General features: G+C 63.8%; 1 protein-coding gene across 1 annotated transcript in view; it reads right to left on the bottom strand.

Moving 5' to 3' along the window:
* Nucleotides 1-17,108, bottom strand: part of PLEC (plectin) — a 78,098-nt gene extending 60,990 nt beyond the window's left edge. Inside the window, 1 exon segment of the mRNA XM_087703531.1 lies at nt 16,570-17,108. Within this exon segment, the coding sequence (XP_087559657.1) occupies nt 16,570-17,062 (493 nt within the window). The 5' untranslated portion in view covers nt 17,063-17,108.
* Between the last annotated feature and the right edge of the window lie 1,314 nt (nt 17,109-18,422).

Genomic DNA, 18,422 nt, shown 5'->3' with positions numbered 1-18,422 from the left:
CTCCTCTCAACTTTTCATTCATTCTCTTCGGGGGGGGGAGAATAATCGCCTTTTCCAGCAGCACCTTCGTTTTTCTTCCATTTTCCCTTGCAATTCTCCTCTCCCCTTTTCCCCACGATCCACTCCTGACCTCCACTCATGTACAACTCTAGGCCTGCTTGCAAGGGCAGCCGGTCCTGCTTTCGGGCATAGATGGTGGTCCCATCATCCCTAGCGAAGCCAACCCACCCAGGTCTTCCCTGGCTCCAGAAGGTCCGCTCGGTCTCCCTGCCTGCACTGGCGCCAGGGACCTTACTCGTTCTCCTCCTTCCCCCGCTGATTCACTGGGGCTCTTTCCCACTTACACAGACCCCCTCCCCCTCACACTACAAACCCCGCCATCTTTAGCAGCCCCTCCTCTCACCAGATGGGCTCATCTCTGCTGCGGACCCTGGCTTTGGCCAAAGGAGGCTCTCACCAGACAGACAGACAGACAGAGAGAGGCCCCGGAGTTAAATAGACCAGGCCAAAGTCCCACCCTGCCCCAGGCTCCATTCCCCTGACCGGATAAGGGGTCCCTATCCGGTCAGGGTGCCACCAGTATTTACTCAAGAGTAAACCAAGCACTCCCTCATTTTATTAGCCAGGCGCTTTAGGGAAGGGCCAAACTCTTGCCTGCATCCCAACAGTCGGCCCAAAAGCGGCCTGGCGGAAGAGCCTTTGCCCACAGAGCTGCTGGCAGCTGCCTGCCTGATGCTTTGGTGGGCTTCATTTCCCATGGGACGCTCTGGTTGCTAGAGTGAGAAAGCTCCCTCGGCGGCTAAGGCAATATCCTACCCGTCGCAATCCCCCAGGCGTCTGGCTGGGAAAGGCCGCCATGGGGGGCGTGGAAGAGCAAGCGCCCGGGGAAAGGGGGCTGGAGGGGGAGCAGCCGAGGGGCAGGTCGGATCAGGCCCGGCAGTGCTGCTTTCCTGCCTCTCCGGCCTCCTGCCAGCCAACCCCCTTCGGGCCAGGTGGCGCCGCGGCTTCGCTGAGGCAGCAGCCTGGCGGACCAGCGCCCTCCCGCAGGTGCGCTTCCCCCCCCCCCCCCGCACGCGTCCCGGCTCAGCAATCCCCGTCGGAGGATTCGGGCGGAGCGGCTGCGGCTTCCCTTCCTCCGGCGGGTCTTGCCTGGGATCAGCGGGCGCCGCCGCCCCCTCCGGCAGGGTCCAGGCGGGTCAAGGAAAAGCCCCCCCCCCGCCGCCTCCGCCGGAACGTGGACAGCGCCCTGCTCGCTCCCTCCGCCGGCGGCCCTTTGCTTCCCACGCCGCGCACCAGGAAGTGGCCCGAAGGCAGAGCGGAGTGGCTCGGCGGCGCCGGGGAAGGCGACCTTCGAGCGGGGCAAAGGCGGCAGGCTAAGCGGGCTCCGCGGGGCCGGAGAGGCGGGAGGACCCGCAGCCGCGCGTCCCTTCCCGGTACCTTTCTTGCCCTCGGAGGCGCGCAGGACGGCCTTGTACAGGTTCTCCTCGGAGCTGGCGGACTGCATCGGCCCCCCGGGGGAGGGACCCTCGCCCCCCGCCCGGCTGCGCCCCCTCTGCCGCGACATGTGCGCTCCTGACGCCGCTGGGACCCGCTCGCCACCTCGCTCGGCTCCGCACAGACGGTCGCTCGCACACCGCAGGCGGACGCTCCTGGCCGAAGCTGTTCTTCAGCGGAACAAGGTTGGCGCAAGCAGGCCAGGACGCTCGGCCTCCCGCAAGCCCGCCCTCGGAGCCGCTGGGGCTGGGCTGGGCGGGCCCTGGGCTTCCCCTGCCCGCCCCCCCGCCTGCCCCGCCCGCCTCTTGCTCAGGCAGGAAACCGCTCCTGGGCCATTAACCGCTTCCCGGCCGGCCATCCCCGCAGCGCCCGCGCATGAGAAGAAAGCGGGGAGACCCAGAGGCAGGGAACCCCAGGCTCCCCCCCCCATGCTAAAAGGTGGGTGCACCCAGCCCCCTTCGGCCCGGACACGGCAGGGCCGGAGCACAAAGGCAGAGCTGACAGTGGATCCCACCCCCTCCCCCTGCCCAAGAGGACAGGCGTGTTCTGGGAGCAAAGGTTGCCAAATATCAGGGCTGCACATCCCCGGGCGGCGCATTCCAGGCTGGCCAGGCCCGGCCCCACCCAGCTCCACTGAGGCAGACCTAGGCTGGCCCAGACACAGGAATGCGCTGCAACACGAGGGCTTCAAAGCAGCCCCTACTGCCCGCCCAGGCGTCTGGGGTGCCAAAGCACGTCAGAAAGGTGGGGCCGGGCGCTCATCCTGCCAGGGAAGGCACCTGAAGCCAAAGTCCCCACCCGCCTGAGTCACATCCCACGGAGGAAGCCAGTGGCCGCAGGGCACCACTCCGGAAGCGGGAGGGGAGGGGAGGGGGAGGAGGGGAGGAAGGAAGGCCTCCCTCATTCTCCCCAACGCAGGAGCAGGAGAGGTGCCTTCCTGGCCCTCAGCTCACAAAACAGCAGCCAAAGGGGGCTGCTTGGTCACAAAATAGCTGCCCACTAGGATCCAGCTCTGGAACGCAAGGCAGCCCACAGCCCTGGACAGATGAGGCCCCTCCGGAGCCAAACTCCTGCCCAGAAGAGCAAAGGAAAAGGGGGGGGGGTCCGGAAACGAAGTCATGGAAGTCAAAGGGACCCCATGCTGGACGTGAATCAGCAGTGCAAACCGCCTGATGAAAAAACCGAATGCAACTGACGACAGGCGTGTTTTCTGAATCATAGGAAATAACTTTCCACCCGACTCCACCCATGATGGAAGGAAGGTTGCTAGGCTGCCTTTGTTCTCTGCCCTCTGGTTCAAAGGTCCCCCTTCATTCCTCTGCCCATCAGCCTCCCTCCAAAGAGCTGGGAAGCCCCCAGTGGACTCCCCTTCCTCTGCCTCCCAGCTCAGTTGCTTCCCAAGCAAAGCCTATAACACCCTCTCCTTCCCCCCCCCAGCATCAGACTGTGCATGGCACAGTTCCCCAAAGGGTCCCTGAGGGCCAGGGACAAGATACCCCAAGGGGGTGGGCTCCATAGGGACCCTTCAAACCCATCCCCCCCCCATCTTGTGTAAGGCCAGATCTTACACAAGCCCTCTCAGGAGGACCTCGGAAGGGCAGGGCGGGGCAAGGACAACATTTGCTCAAGGAAGCCCGTGGGACCTTCAAAGATGCCTTCAAAGGTCACAGCTGCCCCAAAATAGGCGAAATAGGTGCTATTGTTGAAAGAGCAGCCGATTGGGTCCCAGCCGTGCCTTTAAGGCCCCCTGCAAAGGCAGCCCCGCCTAGAACACCCAGCTGCAATCCGACAGGGCCACACCCCCACCCACTGCTCAAGCAGGCACCCCGGGAGTCCAGCAGCCCCCCCCCCCCGCAGCGGCGTTTGGCTGCTCTTCCGAGAGCTGCTGGTTTGTAAAGGTAGAAAGTTCCCTGTCCTGCCCTTTCTGGACTACGGAGCGCCACTGAGTTCTGAGGAAGAAGCCTCGCGCATGAGCCACGCATGGTCCTATGGCAATGGGGAACTCAGACGGGGAGCCAAGCAGGGGCCGAGGGGAGGCTCTGCGTTTCCTTCTGGAGCCAAGGATCCACTAACAGAGCAAGCACTTCGACAGGTGAGGCTGGTTGCGTTTAAGCCCTGAGCGCCCAGCTTCATCCGACAGCCCACGGCCTCACGTTCTCCTAGTGGCCGCCCAGAGGAACATCTGCCACCACTGGTTCCCTGCAGTCTGGATTTGGAGCCCAGCCCTGCTTGGCTGCACCCAATCCCTTTCAAAGCCACCCGGGTTAATGGCCATCACCCCACTTATGTCAGGTCCACAGAGGGGCCTTCTCATCCGGCGTGACCCGTCAAAAGCGCGGACGCCAAAAGCGCGATCGACAAAATCGCGCCTTTGACGTCATCACAGCGCGACGAAAAAGATCGAAAAATTCAAATAAAAATTAATAAAAATTAAATTAAAGCAAGCCGATTCACATAAAGGTAAGGGTTAGGGTTAGGGTTAGGGTTAGGGTAAGGGTAAGGGTTAGGGTTAGCTTTAGAGCGTTAGCGTTAGCGTTAGCGTTAGGATAAGGGTTAGCGTTACGTTTTTCGTTACTTTAACGGTTAGGTTTAGGGTTAGGGTTAGGGTTAGGTTAAGAGTTAGGGTTAGGGTTAGGTTTAGGGTTAGGTTTGGGGGGGTTAGGGGAAGGTTTTAGCTTTATTTTCACATTTTTTCGATCTTTTTCGTCGCGCTGTGATGACGTCACAGCGCGCTTTTGTCGAGCGCGATTTTGTCCTACGCGCTTTTGTGGTGGAACCCTCATCCGGGGGATGGTGATTGCTGGCGGATGCGAAGAGGACAGGGAAGGAGCGGGGCAGCCCACTCCAGCAGCCCTGCTTGCTGGATTCGCACTGGAGCCCGTGGTGCACCAACTCTGGCCTCTGAAGACCCAGCAGCTCCCCACGGCCCCCCACTCACAAATGCCCATAGTCTTCCACTCAGAGACAAAGCCTAAAGCAGTCTTTCTCAACCTTGGCGACTTTAAGTCCTGTGGACTTTAACTCCCAGGATTCTGGGCAGGAGAGCAGATTCTACAGGTGCTGAGCAGGAGGAGGGGGAGACTCTTCAAAACAAAAGTCACCTGGGAGTGGCTTTGCTGTGTAGTATTGGACACAACTTGCTTCTCCTCCAGATTGTTTCCTTATCCATCTCAGCCCACGCCTGACCCGCCTTAAAGTCTCAAGGTCTCTTCCTCGGGAGAGAGTTCGCTCCAAGAGCAACCACTCCGGTTACACTTCTGGCTGGGACAGATGCACAACTGGTCTACATTCTGAAGGAACCCCACCCACCACCCCAAAAAAAGAAGGGGAGAAAAATCCCCTTGTCCAGGTTTGGGTCCCTGCTGCCTTTTTCCAAGCTGAAGAGTCCCAAAAGTCCCAGCCTTTCCTTCAGATCTTTTCCCCTGTCGCATCCCTCCAGAAATCTGGCAAGCAGAACTTTCCAGGGGCTCCCTAATTGCCAGTTTCCAGGGACTCCTCCCTGGGCAGGGCACAGGCTGCCAAGAGCCGGGGGGGGGGGGATTGCCCACTCCTCCCCTTTGCACACTCTGCACCCGTGGCAGCCCCTCCGTCTTCCCCAAACAGCTGGCTGGGACAGAAGCAGGCAGACTCTCTCCAAGGGAAGGATGAGGAGGCGCGCATTTCCCACCCCTCAGGCACCAGGGCTCTTCCCCCGCCACACCCCAAGCCTCCAGCCCCATCAAAGGGGACCCCCGCCCACACGCCCCTCTTGCCAACTGGCCCACTTTTGGTGCGGTGACTGCGCCACCCCAACTCTCTCATTCCTGAGAAGGGGAGGGGGCTTCTTGGCTTCCTGCAGGCCACTCCCTCCCTGCCTTCCCCCCTGGCCCGGGGGAGGCGGGGGCACGCTCGGAACCATTCCATTCTCAGGCGCCGCCGAGCTCGCCCCCTCCGCCAGTCAACGCCCCCCAGGTGCCCGGGCCCCTCCCCGCCTGTTCATTCAGAGCGAAGGGCTTGCAGGGAGAAGCGGCGGCGGCGCCAGGAAAGCCAGCTCGGGCAGCGCTGGGAAGGGCAGTGCTGGAGGAGCCGCTCGCTCTGCTCCAGCGCCCGCGCAGTCGCGGGGCGAGGCCGAAGGAGGGAGGGCCAGGCCGTTGCTCGGGAGACGGAAAAGGGCCGGGCCCTTCCGCCAGCCCCGCGCGTCTCGCCCACTCACCCAGGCAGCAGAGGCGGCTGTGCAGGAGGCGCCGCCGGTGTTGTTCGGGCGCGCTCAGCCAGTCCGAGCCGCCCAGCAGCACTGCCCGCTTGTAGGCGAAATACGCGGCTACCGAGGGCTCGGCCATCGCCCCTCCGCCGCCGTCAGCCACGGCAACCCTCCCGCCGCTTCCTGCCGCCCGCGAAGCGGCCGAGGGGAGCTCCGCCCTGCCGCGCTCCGCCCGCCCCTCGCAGCGCCCGCCCCGGGCAGCCAGCCGCGCCGGCTCTTTTGCGGTGGCGGCGTCGGGAGCTGTGCGGGAGCCCCTCGGAGCCCGTCCAGGAGCCCCTCGACGGGGAGCGCCCAGAGCCTCCGCCGGCGGGGTCGCTCGGGGGGCTCCTGCGGCGGAGCTTCCCCCGAGGCCCCGTCCCGCAACCCCGCGGAGCCCCGGGGGAAAGCGCGCCGGACTTGGCAACTGCCCCGGTGGGGAGAGCGCTGGCTCCGTCCTCGTTAGCTTCCCCCCCCCCTCCGGTAGCCGGTTCCTTCCGCTCGCCGCCTTTCTTTCGGGCTTTGCGCTCCGGAACCCTCAAGGCCGGCAGCTCCAACCGCCCCGCTGCATTCTCACGACCACTTGAGCCGCACCTTGGCGCTCATTTCAATCGCGGTGCTTGTGGGAACCGTGCTGGCCGGTCGCCTCCGAAAAGGGGAAATCGCGAACAAGGCGGCCACCGTAGTTGTAGCGCGCAACCAAAGTCCCGCGAACCAAGCGCAGCCTCCGCCTGCAATTATCGGCCGTGCCGATAGAGGCGCTCTGGCTGCAGGCCTATCAGTCGTCACGAAGCACTAATTTACTCCAGCGCTGTCCTGCTCCCGAGTCCAGTGGCTGCCTGGAGGGAAGCCCCGTCCAAGATCTGCCCCTGCAGCCGCTGGGCTTCCCTTCCTTCCTGGCCTGGGTCTTGACGGATGGCAACACTGGGGGGACCCAGGGCCACATCCTGCAATGTGGCAGCTGGCTGGCTAGGACACCCATCCCTGACATGGAAAGGAGGGGAGGGGGGGGCACTGAGGAAGCCTGCAAGAGCCCTTAGTCCAGTGTTTCTCAACCTTGGCAACTTGAAGATGTCCGGACTTCAACTCCCAGAATTCCCCAGCTAGCATTCGCTGGCTGTGTGTCAGCTTCTGCTTTGCTGCTGCTTCAGCTGCCATGAAACGGGAAGGGGGGGGCGTGTATGTGGGAGGGTTTTAATTGATGTGCTGGAGGACTGCTGGAGGAATGTTCTAGGATGTACCAGTCGTTGGGATTTACGCATGCCTATGTGTTTCCCGCCTTCATCAACGGCCTTCACATTCCATCTTGGCCTGTCTTTTTGAAGTTATCTCACACCTGACATTTGAAGGACTTATGATTGGACTGGAGCTTTGATCCTAAGGGGGGGGAACGGGCTTTGCTATATATCAATTGCTTTCCCGCCATATTATTCAGATTTTGCTTCACTACTGCTCGCTTGCCATTTATAATTAGTAAAAGTACTTTGGATTTCCAACCCATGGAGTCTCTTGGTCTTCTTTCCTAATTATGGAATGGAGTGGGGCGTGACACTGTGGAATTCTGGGAGTTGAAGTCCGGACATCTTCAAGTGGCCAAGGTTGAGAAACACTGCCTTAGTCACTGCGGGTGGGAGGAAAAGTCCTTCGCCCAGGTCCAGCACAGTTGGCAGCCCTGCCTGGACACCAAATTCCAGGGCTGCGGAGGGAGCCCTTTTCCCTAGAGCTCTAGTGGTGCAGTGGTTAGAGTGCAGTGTTGCAGGCCATCTACCCACAGCCTGCTGTTCGGTCTTGATGGGGCTCAAGGTTGACTCCATCCTTCCGAGGTGAGTAAAATGAGGAGCCAGATTGCTGGGGGCAGTATGCAAATAATGCTTTGACCTTGTTAACCCCCCACCCGCTTGCCCGCCCGCAAGTGCTATAAAGTGCTGTGGAGCATTACATGAGTCCCAGTGCTGCTGCTTCCTCCACACAGGGCTCCCTCCCACGGGCCGGCCTGCACAGCAGAGATAAGGTGGGGAAGGGGAGCGAAGGCAGCTATCACCTCAGCCAAATCCTCTGCCACCGAGGGCTTCTTGCAGGGCGAACCCGCAGCCGGCTGGCCAAGATGGGGCTTTGTGACCCCATCTCCCCTGAGAGTCTTCCTGACCCCTGGCAACCGGTGAACCAGAGGGAAGTGGCGGACAGGTCCCCCCGGGGTTTGCCCAGGACCAGCCCAGGAACAAGGGAGCCGCTTGGCACCGCTTCCAGGAAGACAAGGGCCCCCCTCCTCGGACCAGTGGGGGGGGCAGGCGAGGGGGGTTACCGAAGCAAGGAAAGAATGACTTCCTGCCCTCCGTCCCATTAGCCTTCAATGACTACCCAAGTGGGAAGCAGTGGGATTAAGGGCTCGGAGCCCCCAAACTGGGGTGGCTGACCCACGGAAGGAGGCCCAACGTTTTCAGTCTATGTCCAGGCAGCTCTTTTCTTGGAGATTCACAACAAGCTCTGGATTAGTTAACTCCCCCAGTTAAGTCCTGCCTCCAGGGGAGGGGCTGCACAGGGCACCAACCCCTGAAAGTGGCCAGAGGGAAGAAAGGGTGAATCCCCCCCTCCCCTGGCAAGGCTGAGAGCTCTGTGGCTGTCAATCCTCAATGCTGCCGCTGGGGGCACCAACATCCCCCTTCCCCCCCCAAGCACAGAATCCAGGTCTGCAGCAGACAGCAGAGCCACCATATCCAGCAGAGGGCAAGAGATGCCCCCCCCCCACCTTGGTATTCAGCAGGTAGAGGCACCCACGGGGGCATTAAGCTTTCTTTACCGCATGTTGGCTGACTCCCTTGGCCCAGGCTCCCTCCTAGGGGCTCCCCGGAGCTGCCCTGCAGCTTCTCCCTCCAGGACGGAGCGGGTGGGTGAGGGTGGTCTTTTATTTGGGGTATTTTCCAACTCCCCCCCCTCACTTTCTGCAGGCCCAGATCCCACAGCGGTTTCACAAACAAGCATTCCCCAGGGAGCCTCCCCTGCTGCAGGGTTTTCTGTCTTCCTCCCAGTGCAAGAGCGATGCTGACCTGGAGGGACTCCACATCCACCTTCAAGGGCATCAAAGATGCACACGGCTCAGTCCCACTCCCTCGCGGTCCCCCCACCCCAACAAGAGGCCCTGCCATTTGGATCCAGACAGACGGCGCCTCCTCCCTCTGAGCCAGAACTGGGCTAAACAGAGCTCGGCTGCTCCCTGGACAGGCAACACGGCGGGGTGGGCTTTGCACAGTGAGGCGGGTGGCACGTAAACCACGAACAACAACAATAATAAATCAAAACAAAAGGACCCAGAGTGGCGGTGGGGAGAGGGGGGAGGCTGGGGCCTATCCTGAGGACAGAGGTGACCTCCGTGCCCATCAACCAGCCGGACCTGCCCTGATGCCTCTGAGCAGGTGTGACCTTAGAATGCAGCAGCCCAGCCAGAGCCAGACTGGCAGAGCACCAGCGCCAGGAGCTGCCTTCCCTGGGAACAGGCAAGGGCCCAACCGGATTAGCAGCAGGAGGAGGAGGAGGACAGAGGGGCTCAATTGCCCCGTAAACTGAAATTAGCCCAGCCCCCCTTTGCTCTTTTCCCACCCCCAACGACTCCCGGGTCTCTTCCTCCAACAGAGCAGCCGTGAAACACCACCACGCAGGGGGCCACCGCTGTCCCTCTGCTCCAGCCCGGGGCCTCCATCCTGCCAGAGGCCTCTTGCTTTGGGGCAAGGTAGCCATAAGGATGGCTGTAACTAGAGAAGCACCTCCAGCTCCCCCTTCCCCACCCCCAACAGGAGGAGGTTAGCAGGAAACAAGGGCCAAAGGCAGCCGGGGCCTCCATGGGGGAGGGGGCATGGAGAGGGGCAGGAGTGAGCTCCCTTGTCTGGAAGGGAGGCTGAGCAAAGGACCCTCTGAGCAGGACCCAAGGTGCAAAAGCCCTCCTGCTGGGGCTTCTGCTGGGCAATTAACCGGGAAAAGCCTTGAAGTGGCTTGCCCAGCCGAGGGGAACCAGAAGACTCCCCTCCCTTCCTTTCCCGCAGCTTTTGCCAGTGGCATCGGAATCAGACCAAGGCGGCTTCCCCAGCGTCATTGCTACTGGCTGGGTGGAGGCCCAGCAGCCTCTCTCCGCAGGGGAAGCCCCAGCAGCCTGAGGCTGGGTGGGCGGCAGTGATTCACAGAAACCAGCAGTGATTCAGAGAACGGGAGAAACCACAGGCCCAACGGCCCAGAGGCAAAGCAGCAGGAAGGGAGCCCCCTGGCCGTCACTGCCCAGAGCCAGCAGGGAGCTTGGCTTCAGCTGCCCCTCCAGGCTGCCCTCAGTTCAGCCACTGAGGGTGGAGCCTCACTCGCTGAAGGGGAGGGGAGGAAGGGGCCTTGCATGACTAGATGCAAACTTGGGGAATTGACGTTGGAGCCTACCCTCTCTGCACACACTCAGCAACTCAGCCCAGCCCTCTGCCACCAGCAGGCCTCAGCTGAAGCCATTCTGAGCCGTCCTGAGGCCCAGTCAGGAAGCAGAAGGTGCAGGGAGCACAGAGAACAGGCCCCAAGGATAAACACCAGTAGCAGCTAGGAGGGTGGGGCCCCAGCGTGGGTTCCTGTATACCAAGCGGCTGCCACCTAGCTGGAAGAGGAGGAGCCCCGCGCAGTGCCCTTCTGCTGCCTTCAGCTGAGGCCTCTGCCCCAAACCATGAGGATGGCAGAGGGGGCCACTCCAACATCCCTCAAGCCTTAGGCCACAAGGCTGCCCTCCTCTGGCTGCTGGGCACCTTGACACCTGCAGGAAGCACCTGACAACCAGCAGCCATCCTCTGGATGGGCTCTGGAACTCCCAAGGCAGAGTGGGCACAAGTACCCCCCCCAGGCCTCTCCGCCATAGACAGGAAGAAACCCAGCGAAGAAACGGCTCCAGCCCAGGCAGAAGATCACCTTCTGCTAACGCAAAGCCCTCCAGGAAGCAGGATTTCAGGGGGGGGGGGCGCTAAGTAGATGGCGGCGCTGCAGACATAAAAGGGCAGCAGCTCCTCCACCCAGAAGGGCAAACGGCGCCCGGCGGGAGTTCTCAATGCTGCCTTATGCAGAAAAGGTCACCGGGCAGAGGAAGGCGGCATAATCCCCGCCCTGAATTTCCCGGATTTTAATGCCGGCGTAGCTCAGCTCTTGACCGCGAAGGAGGCTGCTCTTCTTCTCTCTCGCCAACACACACACGCACACGCACACGCGGGGTGGGGATGGGGGGAGGAAACGGGGGAGAGGGAGAAATTGTTCAAGCCCAGAAGCTTCATGGCGCCCAAAGCAGCTCCTTCACCCCAGGGACCCGGGGCAGCCTCTCCAAACGTCCCCTGGAAGAAGAGTGGAGGCTGCCACGTCCAACCCCCCCCCACCCCTCGCACCCGGGCTGGCTTCCTGCTCAGTCCCACAACGGGGGGATGGCAAGAGGGGCCTCCAGCTCCAGAATCTACAAAGAACCAGGCGAGGCATGGAGCGTCTGACCGGCCGGCCCGTCGCGTCACTAAGACATCTGACCGGCACCGCGGGCTAACTCGAAGGCCCGCCCCGCAACGCCCGACCCCGCCTTTGCCGAACCGAGCGGCGAATTTCCAGCCGCATCCCTGCCGGGACGCTCTTGCCGGGCCCGGGCGGGACCTCCGTCCCGGCGCGGCTGGTCCTCGGGCAAGCGGGCGGCTACAAAGCGGAGAAGGAGACCCCCTCTCCGTGCCGTTCCTCCTGCAACCCCGGAGACCGCTGGGCGAAAGTTCCGGCCAAGGTCAACGAGCAACTGGCTGCGGTTGCCTGCTGAAAGAACGGAGCTGCTGGCAAAGCCCCGAAGACGGGCAGGAGGCGGCGGGAACACACACAAACACCCCCGAATATCTCCGACTAAGCCAGGCGCGCCCCTCGCGGCTATCCCGCCCCCCCCACGTGGCTGTGTTTGCTACAGCCCGTGCGAGGGAGGGAGGGAGGGAGAGCGGGCGGAGGGAGGGAGCACCCCGCCCGCCTGCCCCGCCGCCCGCCCCGCGGGGCCCCAGCGCCGCCGCTCCGCTGGCTCTCACCGTCGTCGGCCGCGCGGTCGGAGCTCCCTGCGCGCCGCCCGTACCAGACCAGCGCCAGCGTCAGCACGTGTCCGGCCACCACCAGCGACGGGAAGAGGTTCCCCCCTCCGGGATCCATAGCGAGCGCCGCGCAGAGCAGGAGGCGCTCCGAGGACGCAGCCGCTGGGCCGAATGCCGGAGCCGAGTGAGCAGCGGCCCCTCCCGGCCGCGCCGGCCTCCTCCGCCTCCTCCCGGGCTGTCCGCAAGTCCGGCCCCCTCGGCCCGCCGCCCGCAATGCGGAGCCGTCCTGGCCCAGCCCGAAGCCTCGCACCTTCCCGCAGGCTAAAGCCCCGCTGACGGGCAGCGCTCAAGGTTACCCGCCCCGCGCGCGCTCCTGCCGCCGCCGCCGAGCCTGCCACCTTCGGACCCGCCTCCCCTCCGCCCCGCCAGAGGTCCGGGGCCTACGAGGCCCCAGGGCGCCGCCAGCTCAGCTGCGATCACTCCACAGTGGCGGCGTAGCGGCCCGATGGCGCGGAGCCCACGGTTGCCCCCGCCGCCGCCGCACAAACGTCCCCTTCCCGTCGGGAACCGACGCCCAGTGCCCCGGCCTTCCCGGGACGCGAGTCGTCGCCTACCCGGCACGATTTTCATGGTGAGGCCCCGTCCCTGAGAGCAGCCCCGGCCTCGGCAGCCCCCTGCCCACTGGCTGCAGCCCCCGACTGAGGCTCCGAAGCGTCTCTCGGCCGAACCCCGACTGCCCCCCCGCCGCGATACCCCGTGGCAGGGGAGGTGGGCTATAAATAGCTCTTTCGTCGCCGCCGGCCACGGTCCAGCTCGTCACGGCTCCAAGTTAGAACATTACGCGGAGCGGGGGAGGGCGCCCCTTCCAGCACAGCACCTGCGGCCGCCCCCGCCACACCTGTTGGGGCTGCAGCTGCCTCCCCTGCCCTCCGGCACCCACGGGATGAAGGGTCGGGAGGGGGAGCCGGGCCTCGGCAGCGGCGCCATCCAGGCTATCAACCAGCCCGGAGGCATTTGCAATCCTTCCCATGGGGTATGCCCAAGGGGGCAGTTGGAGCCAATCGGTCTAAACCACCAGGGAAAGGAAGGAGGCGCTCCCACAACTAGATAGGGGGCATCGCAGCTCTGTGCCCACCTGGAAGTCTTCAAGGGGAATCCGCAGGTGGCCCTCAGAAGAAGCCTTGGGGTTTATCCCCAAGTAGGGGAGCAGAGCGTCCTCCACTGATTGCACCCCCCCCACCTGCTGCCTCTGCTCTGATGCCAGGCAGTCACGTCCCTGGAGGATCCCTTGAGCTGCCTGCCAAGAGCCTCTGGCCCAGCCAGGGGTCGCTTGCTGTGTGAATGCGTCCCCTGGTGACTTGCACAGAAGACAGAAATGTTGGGGTACACCTGCTGGGAGGCCAATCGGAAGGAATGTCAGGCTCCTAGTCATCCCCGGCAGAAGAGCCCCTGGCCACTTGGCCTTTGAGGTTTCTGGGAGAGAGGGGGATCTCCTCCACAGGGACCCCCCTCCAGGCCCAGCTGTCAAGGTGGATCAGGCACTGAGCAGCAGGAGCATATCCGAGCAGAGAAGCTGCTCTGAACCATCAGCCGGCATGAAACCTGCCCCAGGTGCAGGGGGGGCCCTGGGGGAAGCTGCCCCATCATGGTCCATGCTCCAGCTCCCGGGCCAGCCCCCCCCCCTCCTCTGCAGACAGATGGGTGGCCAGCTCAGTCCTTGCTGTGTCTGTCGGAGCCCTTTTCCCTTCTCAAAGCTCCTGAATTGGGCCCAGCCTCTATGTGGGGGGGCACAAGAGGGCCCTGTGCTGCCTCCAGCCCCCAGAAGCGACCTTCGTGCTCGGTCCCAGCAGAATCGATGCCCCACAGTGGAAAACTCTGCCCATAACACCTCCAGCCCTCTGGGGGCTCAGGGCACTCTCCAAAGGGGGACTTTTGGCACATCCAGGGGGGGCCCTCTCGGGCAGGGGCTGGATTGGAGACAACCTGGACAGCTGCCTCTTAGGACAGCATCTTCCCACCAAAGATGGCCAGCAGTTCTCTTGGCCTCAGCTCCTCCTGAGGCGGCTGCTCCGGGCAGGAGGGGAACCTGGGGGGGGGGGGGGTGAGCAGAGACCAGCTTAGCCTGACCGGAGCAGGGCTGGAGAGGAGGCTTGCCCGGGGGAGGGGGGCAGGGGGGCGGCTCTTGTGCCAAGCAAGAGCAGTTCTGTCAAACCCCACGGAAAACATGGGCCCTGCAGGGCCACACTCCCTGGCCAGATGGTCCCAGAGGCTTCGCCTGACTCATCCAGCACAGGCGGGTTCAGGCCAGAGAAGATGCCCACATGTTGCCCGTCTCTCATTCAACTCCAGCCCCCAGGCCAGCCTCCTGCTCAGCATGGGGGAGGGTCTGGGGGCGGGGGAGGCTGGTGCACCCCTCTGGCTCTGCTTGCTGTGGGCCAAGCGCTGGAATGAAAGGGGAGAAAGAGGCACCTCAGTTTTCACAGCCACCTTTGGGGCTCAGTGTAATTGCACAGCCGGCTGCGTCCCCAAATCTCATGGGGGGCTGGGGCTCCTGGGTGGCCCTGCCCAGGGTTTCCCTGGAGGGAAGAGAGGCCCAGCAAGTCTCTGCCCATCTACTGCTCCCCCCTGCCCTGAAATCAACCGCTTAATTCCCAAGAGGTGGGGGCAAGGGGAAGAAGTGACCTCAGGGTGGGTGTAAAGGAGGTGACCAAGAGCTGCCCTAGAAGCCCCTCCTTCCACAAGCTCCGTGTCACTCAATTGGGACAGAATTCCTGGCCTCAGGGAGCCCCCCGATTCTATTTTCCCTTTAGGGGGACCATCCCTGCAGGGGGAGAAGGGGCCCTCCTTTGGCTTCAGATCTGAACCTTCAGGCGGGAAGACCAGGAGCTGGCAATGGGGTGGGGGGGGGCAGGCTGCCCTTTGCAGGGGCCAAGGGGGTTGGAGGTGGGGCAAGGGGAAGTGCCCTGCCAAGGCCCCCTCCTCGCCTTCAGCTCCCACCATAACCGCTGAGCTCTGCCTGCCCCCCCCCCCGCGGGGTCTGAGCACAGCCTCCCTCCGTCCTTCCTGCCTGCCGTTCTCAGGGGAGCCCCCCACCCCGCGGTACCTTGCCCCTGCTGGATAAGGTCCTCCATGAAGTAGCGGCCGTCCTCCCAGTCGGAGGCTACGGCAGCCGCCATTCTGGCCCTGGTGAGCGAGGAGACGTTCGCGGGAGAGAGCAGCCACCTTCCTTCCTCTCCCGCCAGATCGCACCCCAAGACTCCGCCAGCCAGGCAAGCCCATGCAGAGCGCGGAAGCCAGGCCCCCCTCCAGCTGCCGCCGCCGCTGCTGCCACACCCAGAGACGGCCTCTGGGCTCCCCTCCCCCCAGCCTCTCAACAAGAAGCCCCAAATTCACTCCAGCTGCCATCTGGGTGCAGACGGGACGCCTGCGGCGCTCTTCCCGCTCAGTGCAGAAATGAGCGTGGTTGGGAGGTTCTCTCCTGCACAGCCTCCCCTTGCAGGGGGGTAGGGCGGGGCTCACCACCTAGCCCCCCCCAGCCGAACTGAACACCCCCGCAGCAAAAAGTCCAAGAGGGACACACAGACCCCAACATTGCTGGGCTACTTGAATCATTCCCATGGCTCCCCCAGGAGTGCCAATTGGCAGGCTGGGTCTCTGGCAGCCACGGGAGGAGACACAGCTCTCCCCCCCCCCCAGGGTCCTCCAGGATCTCCCCCCTCCCCCCCTCAAGGCTGCCAGATGGCAGTGAAGGCTCCCAACTGCCCCCCCACTGCAAGGCGCCCGGGAAACAGCTGCTGGGGAAGAGCAGGGCGTGGCCCTCCAATTCCAGCAAGGCAGCCCCCCCTCTCCCTGAAGAGGGGGGCCACTCAGCTCATAGGACGGGGAGGGGCCTTAGCTGACTCAGAGCCTGGGTCTACACACACACACACACACTTCCTTTCCCACATGACCAGCTGCCAGGGCAACCAACCAGCCTGTCCGGCCCTCCCACACACGCAACCGCCCTGGCACTCAGAAAAGTGGCGTCCCATCGCTGGCAGCAGAGAGAGCACCACGCCAGCCCCTCCCCTTATTAAGGAACCCCACCTGAACCATCCAGGAGCCGCTCCTCAACAGACCGGCCCGCAAACGCCTGAGGCACCCACTGGTCTCCCTCCAACTACCACCCACCAGCTGCCCCCTCACCCCCCCACCTTCTTCACCCGGGAGCAAAGAAGTGGCTGCGAGGAGCCCCCAAGCCCACGTTCCACCCACGCAAGGAGACAGGCAACAAGCAACCCTCCCCGATACCTTCACCCCGCTGCCCCCCCCTTCGCCTGCGCTCCCTGCGCCGCTGCCGCCGCCTCTTCTGCAGCTCTCCCCCCGAGAGAGCGGGTCCTCCAGCAGGCTTCATGGGCACCAGCTGCCTCTGACCTTGGCAGGCGGGAGAAGCGGCGGGGCTCCCAGCGACGGGCAAGGAGCTGCTAAGGATAGCAGCACAGCAGCTGCCGCCCACCTGTCAGCAGCAGACCCCCCCCCTCCAGCGTGCCATCACCAGCACAGAGGCTCCTACAGGGCACCAAAGGCGGAGCACAACGCCCCCCCCCCCGACCTCCAGCTCCTCCCCCAGGATCATCGCGGCACAAATGAGATTTCCTGCCCTCCGTCTGGAGCACCGTCTCCCCCCCCCCCCCGTCCTAGGCGCCAGAAGGAAAGAGAAGGTAAAAGCCTTGCGAGTCACAGAAGACCCCGACAGAAGACGTCCAAAAGAGGAGTAGGGGGCCCTCCCCCACATGGCCAGCCCTCCCCCCACCACAAGGGAGGTGGTCTGACCTTCATCCGAGGAAGATGCTGGAGGCAGCACCGTCCTCCTGCGGGCAGACTCCACAGCTCCGGCGGCATCCTTCCAGCGGTACTCCTGCCGCCAGCCCTCCTCCCGGGGCTTGGTGGGCTGGGAGAGCGGGCCCCGCACGGCTTGCATGCCAGGGGTGCGCGCGGCAGGCCGGGCCACGGGGAGGGGGCGACGGGCACGCTGCAGGGTGGAGGGCACGATCTCTGGCGGCAAGCGCAAGTACTGACGGAGGTGGGCGATGCCCTCGTCTGTCAGGTACCAGTAGCAGTGGCGCCAGGCAAAGTTCTCCCGGACCAGCCCCCGGGAGCGCAGGGAGCCCATCGCCCGCCAGACCTGCAGGTGGCTGACCCCGGGCAGCTCTGGGTGGAAGCTGTGTGGGCGGGGGTCTTTCTGCCCCACCAGCACGCCGTCCCGAAACAGCAGCTCGTAGATGCTACGCAGCTGCCCCAGCGGCATCAACATGCCGGCTACCATGCTGCCGGAGGGCAGGGGGGCCGGCCGGCTTCGGAAAGGGGGCAGAGGAGCAGCAGTCGCCTTCGCTGACGGGTAGCCGGGGCAGGAAGGAAAGCTCCGCTGGGCTGGACCGCCCACCCTCCCTCTGCCCAGCCCCAAGGAGCCTCCCGCTCGAGCCCCCCTCCCCCCCCCACAGCGGAGAGGGAGGGGGAGGCACATGTTCCTCCACCCGCGGCTGAGTCAGCAGGGAAGGGAGGGGCGTCCCGCTCAGAGTTTCCTTCCACAAACTTCTGGGCAGCCGTGGGGAGGGAGGGAGGGAGGGAGGGGAGGGCAGGATGGAGGAATCTGTGGGAACTCAGGCCTGCCCAGAGGCTGGGCAGCTGGAGGCCTGGTTTGAGGCAGGGGTGGGATTCAAATAATTTGGCAACAGGTTCTCTGCCCTGATGACGTCTTCCAACAACCACCCAACTGCCCAGGAAGTTAAGCCCGGTTCTCCCGGAGTGGTGCAAACTGGCTGACTCCCACCAGGGCACCCCAAGGCTCCCTATTCCCTTCTGGGAAACTGAGGCACAGAAGGGTTACACAGAAGCCACTGCCAGTCTTTGTAAAGGCAGGAATCCCTTTCCAGGTGTGCATGGCTGCTGGAAGGGGCTGAGCCCCCCCCCCTAAATGGAGGGGCTCTGCTGGCTTGTTCCAGGGGCTTCCCCAGGCAGGCAGGCAGGCAGGCAAGGAGAGGGAAATCAGCTGCCTGCTTGCCCGCCCCCCCCCCAGCCCCCTTCCAAATACCTCAGACCCACAGGCCCCCCACCACCACTCCCCTGCTCTGGGCTATTCCTGGGTGGAGGCTTTGCCAGGTATTTGGGGCCAGATGGGGCTGCTTGCTCCCCTCCAATTATAGCATCAGCCCCATCAGACCAGCAGCTGGTCTCTTGGGGGCACACCCAGGTCTGTGTGCTGGGGGAATGCCTGCTTCCTTGCAAGCCTTCCCTGAGCTCAAAAGGGCTGCCCAGGCATGGGGGGGGGGGAGGTGGGGAGGGACAAATAGGATTGGAAGGACAAGGACAGGTGTCCAGGCTGGCATCACCCAGCAGCCCCAGGCAGCATCGGCAGCACCCTCTTTCCAGGGAAAGATGGGGAGGGGCCGGGCAATGCTGGAGAGGCCTGACACAAGCCCCGCCCACCTGACAAGTCTCCGCCCAGCAGATACCCTCCACTTCTCTGGACACAGGGGGCAGCTGGTGCCCAGGGTACAATCGGGACCCCCGGCTGAGTCTTGCCCGAGGGTCTCCTCCACAGGCGCTGCCAGCCCACCTCTCTGGCACTCAGGGATTTGCACCTGCCTGCAGCCACTCCTCAGTTCCCACTGGGCACAGTGCCCACT

This window comes from Thamnophis sirtalis, unplaced genomic scaffold, assembly GCF_051295495.1.
Source record: "Thamnophis sirtalis isolate CommonGarterSnake01/CBP01778 unplaced genomic scaffold, rThaSir2_p1.2 scaffold_2, whole genome shotgun sequence".
In the NCBI taxonomy this organism is placed as follows: domain Eukaryota; kingdom Metazoa; phylum Chordata; class Lepidosauria; order Squamata; family Natricidae; genus Thamnophis; species Thamnophis sirtalis.
This window is presented reverse-complemented; position numbering and strand designations above follow the sequence as displayed.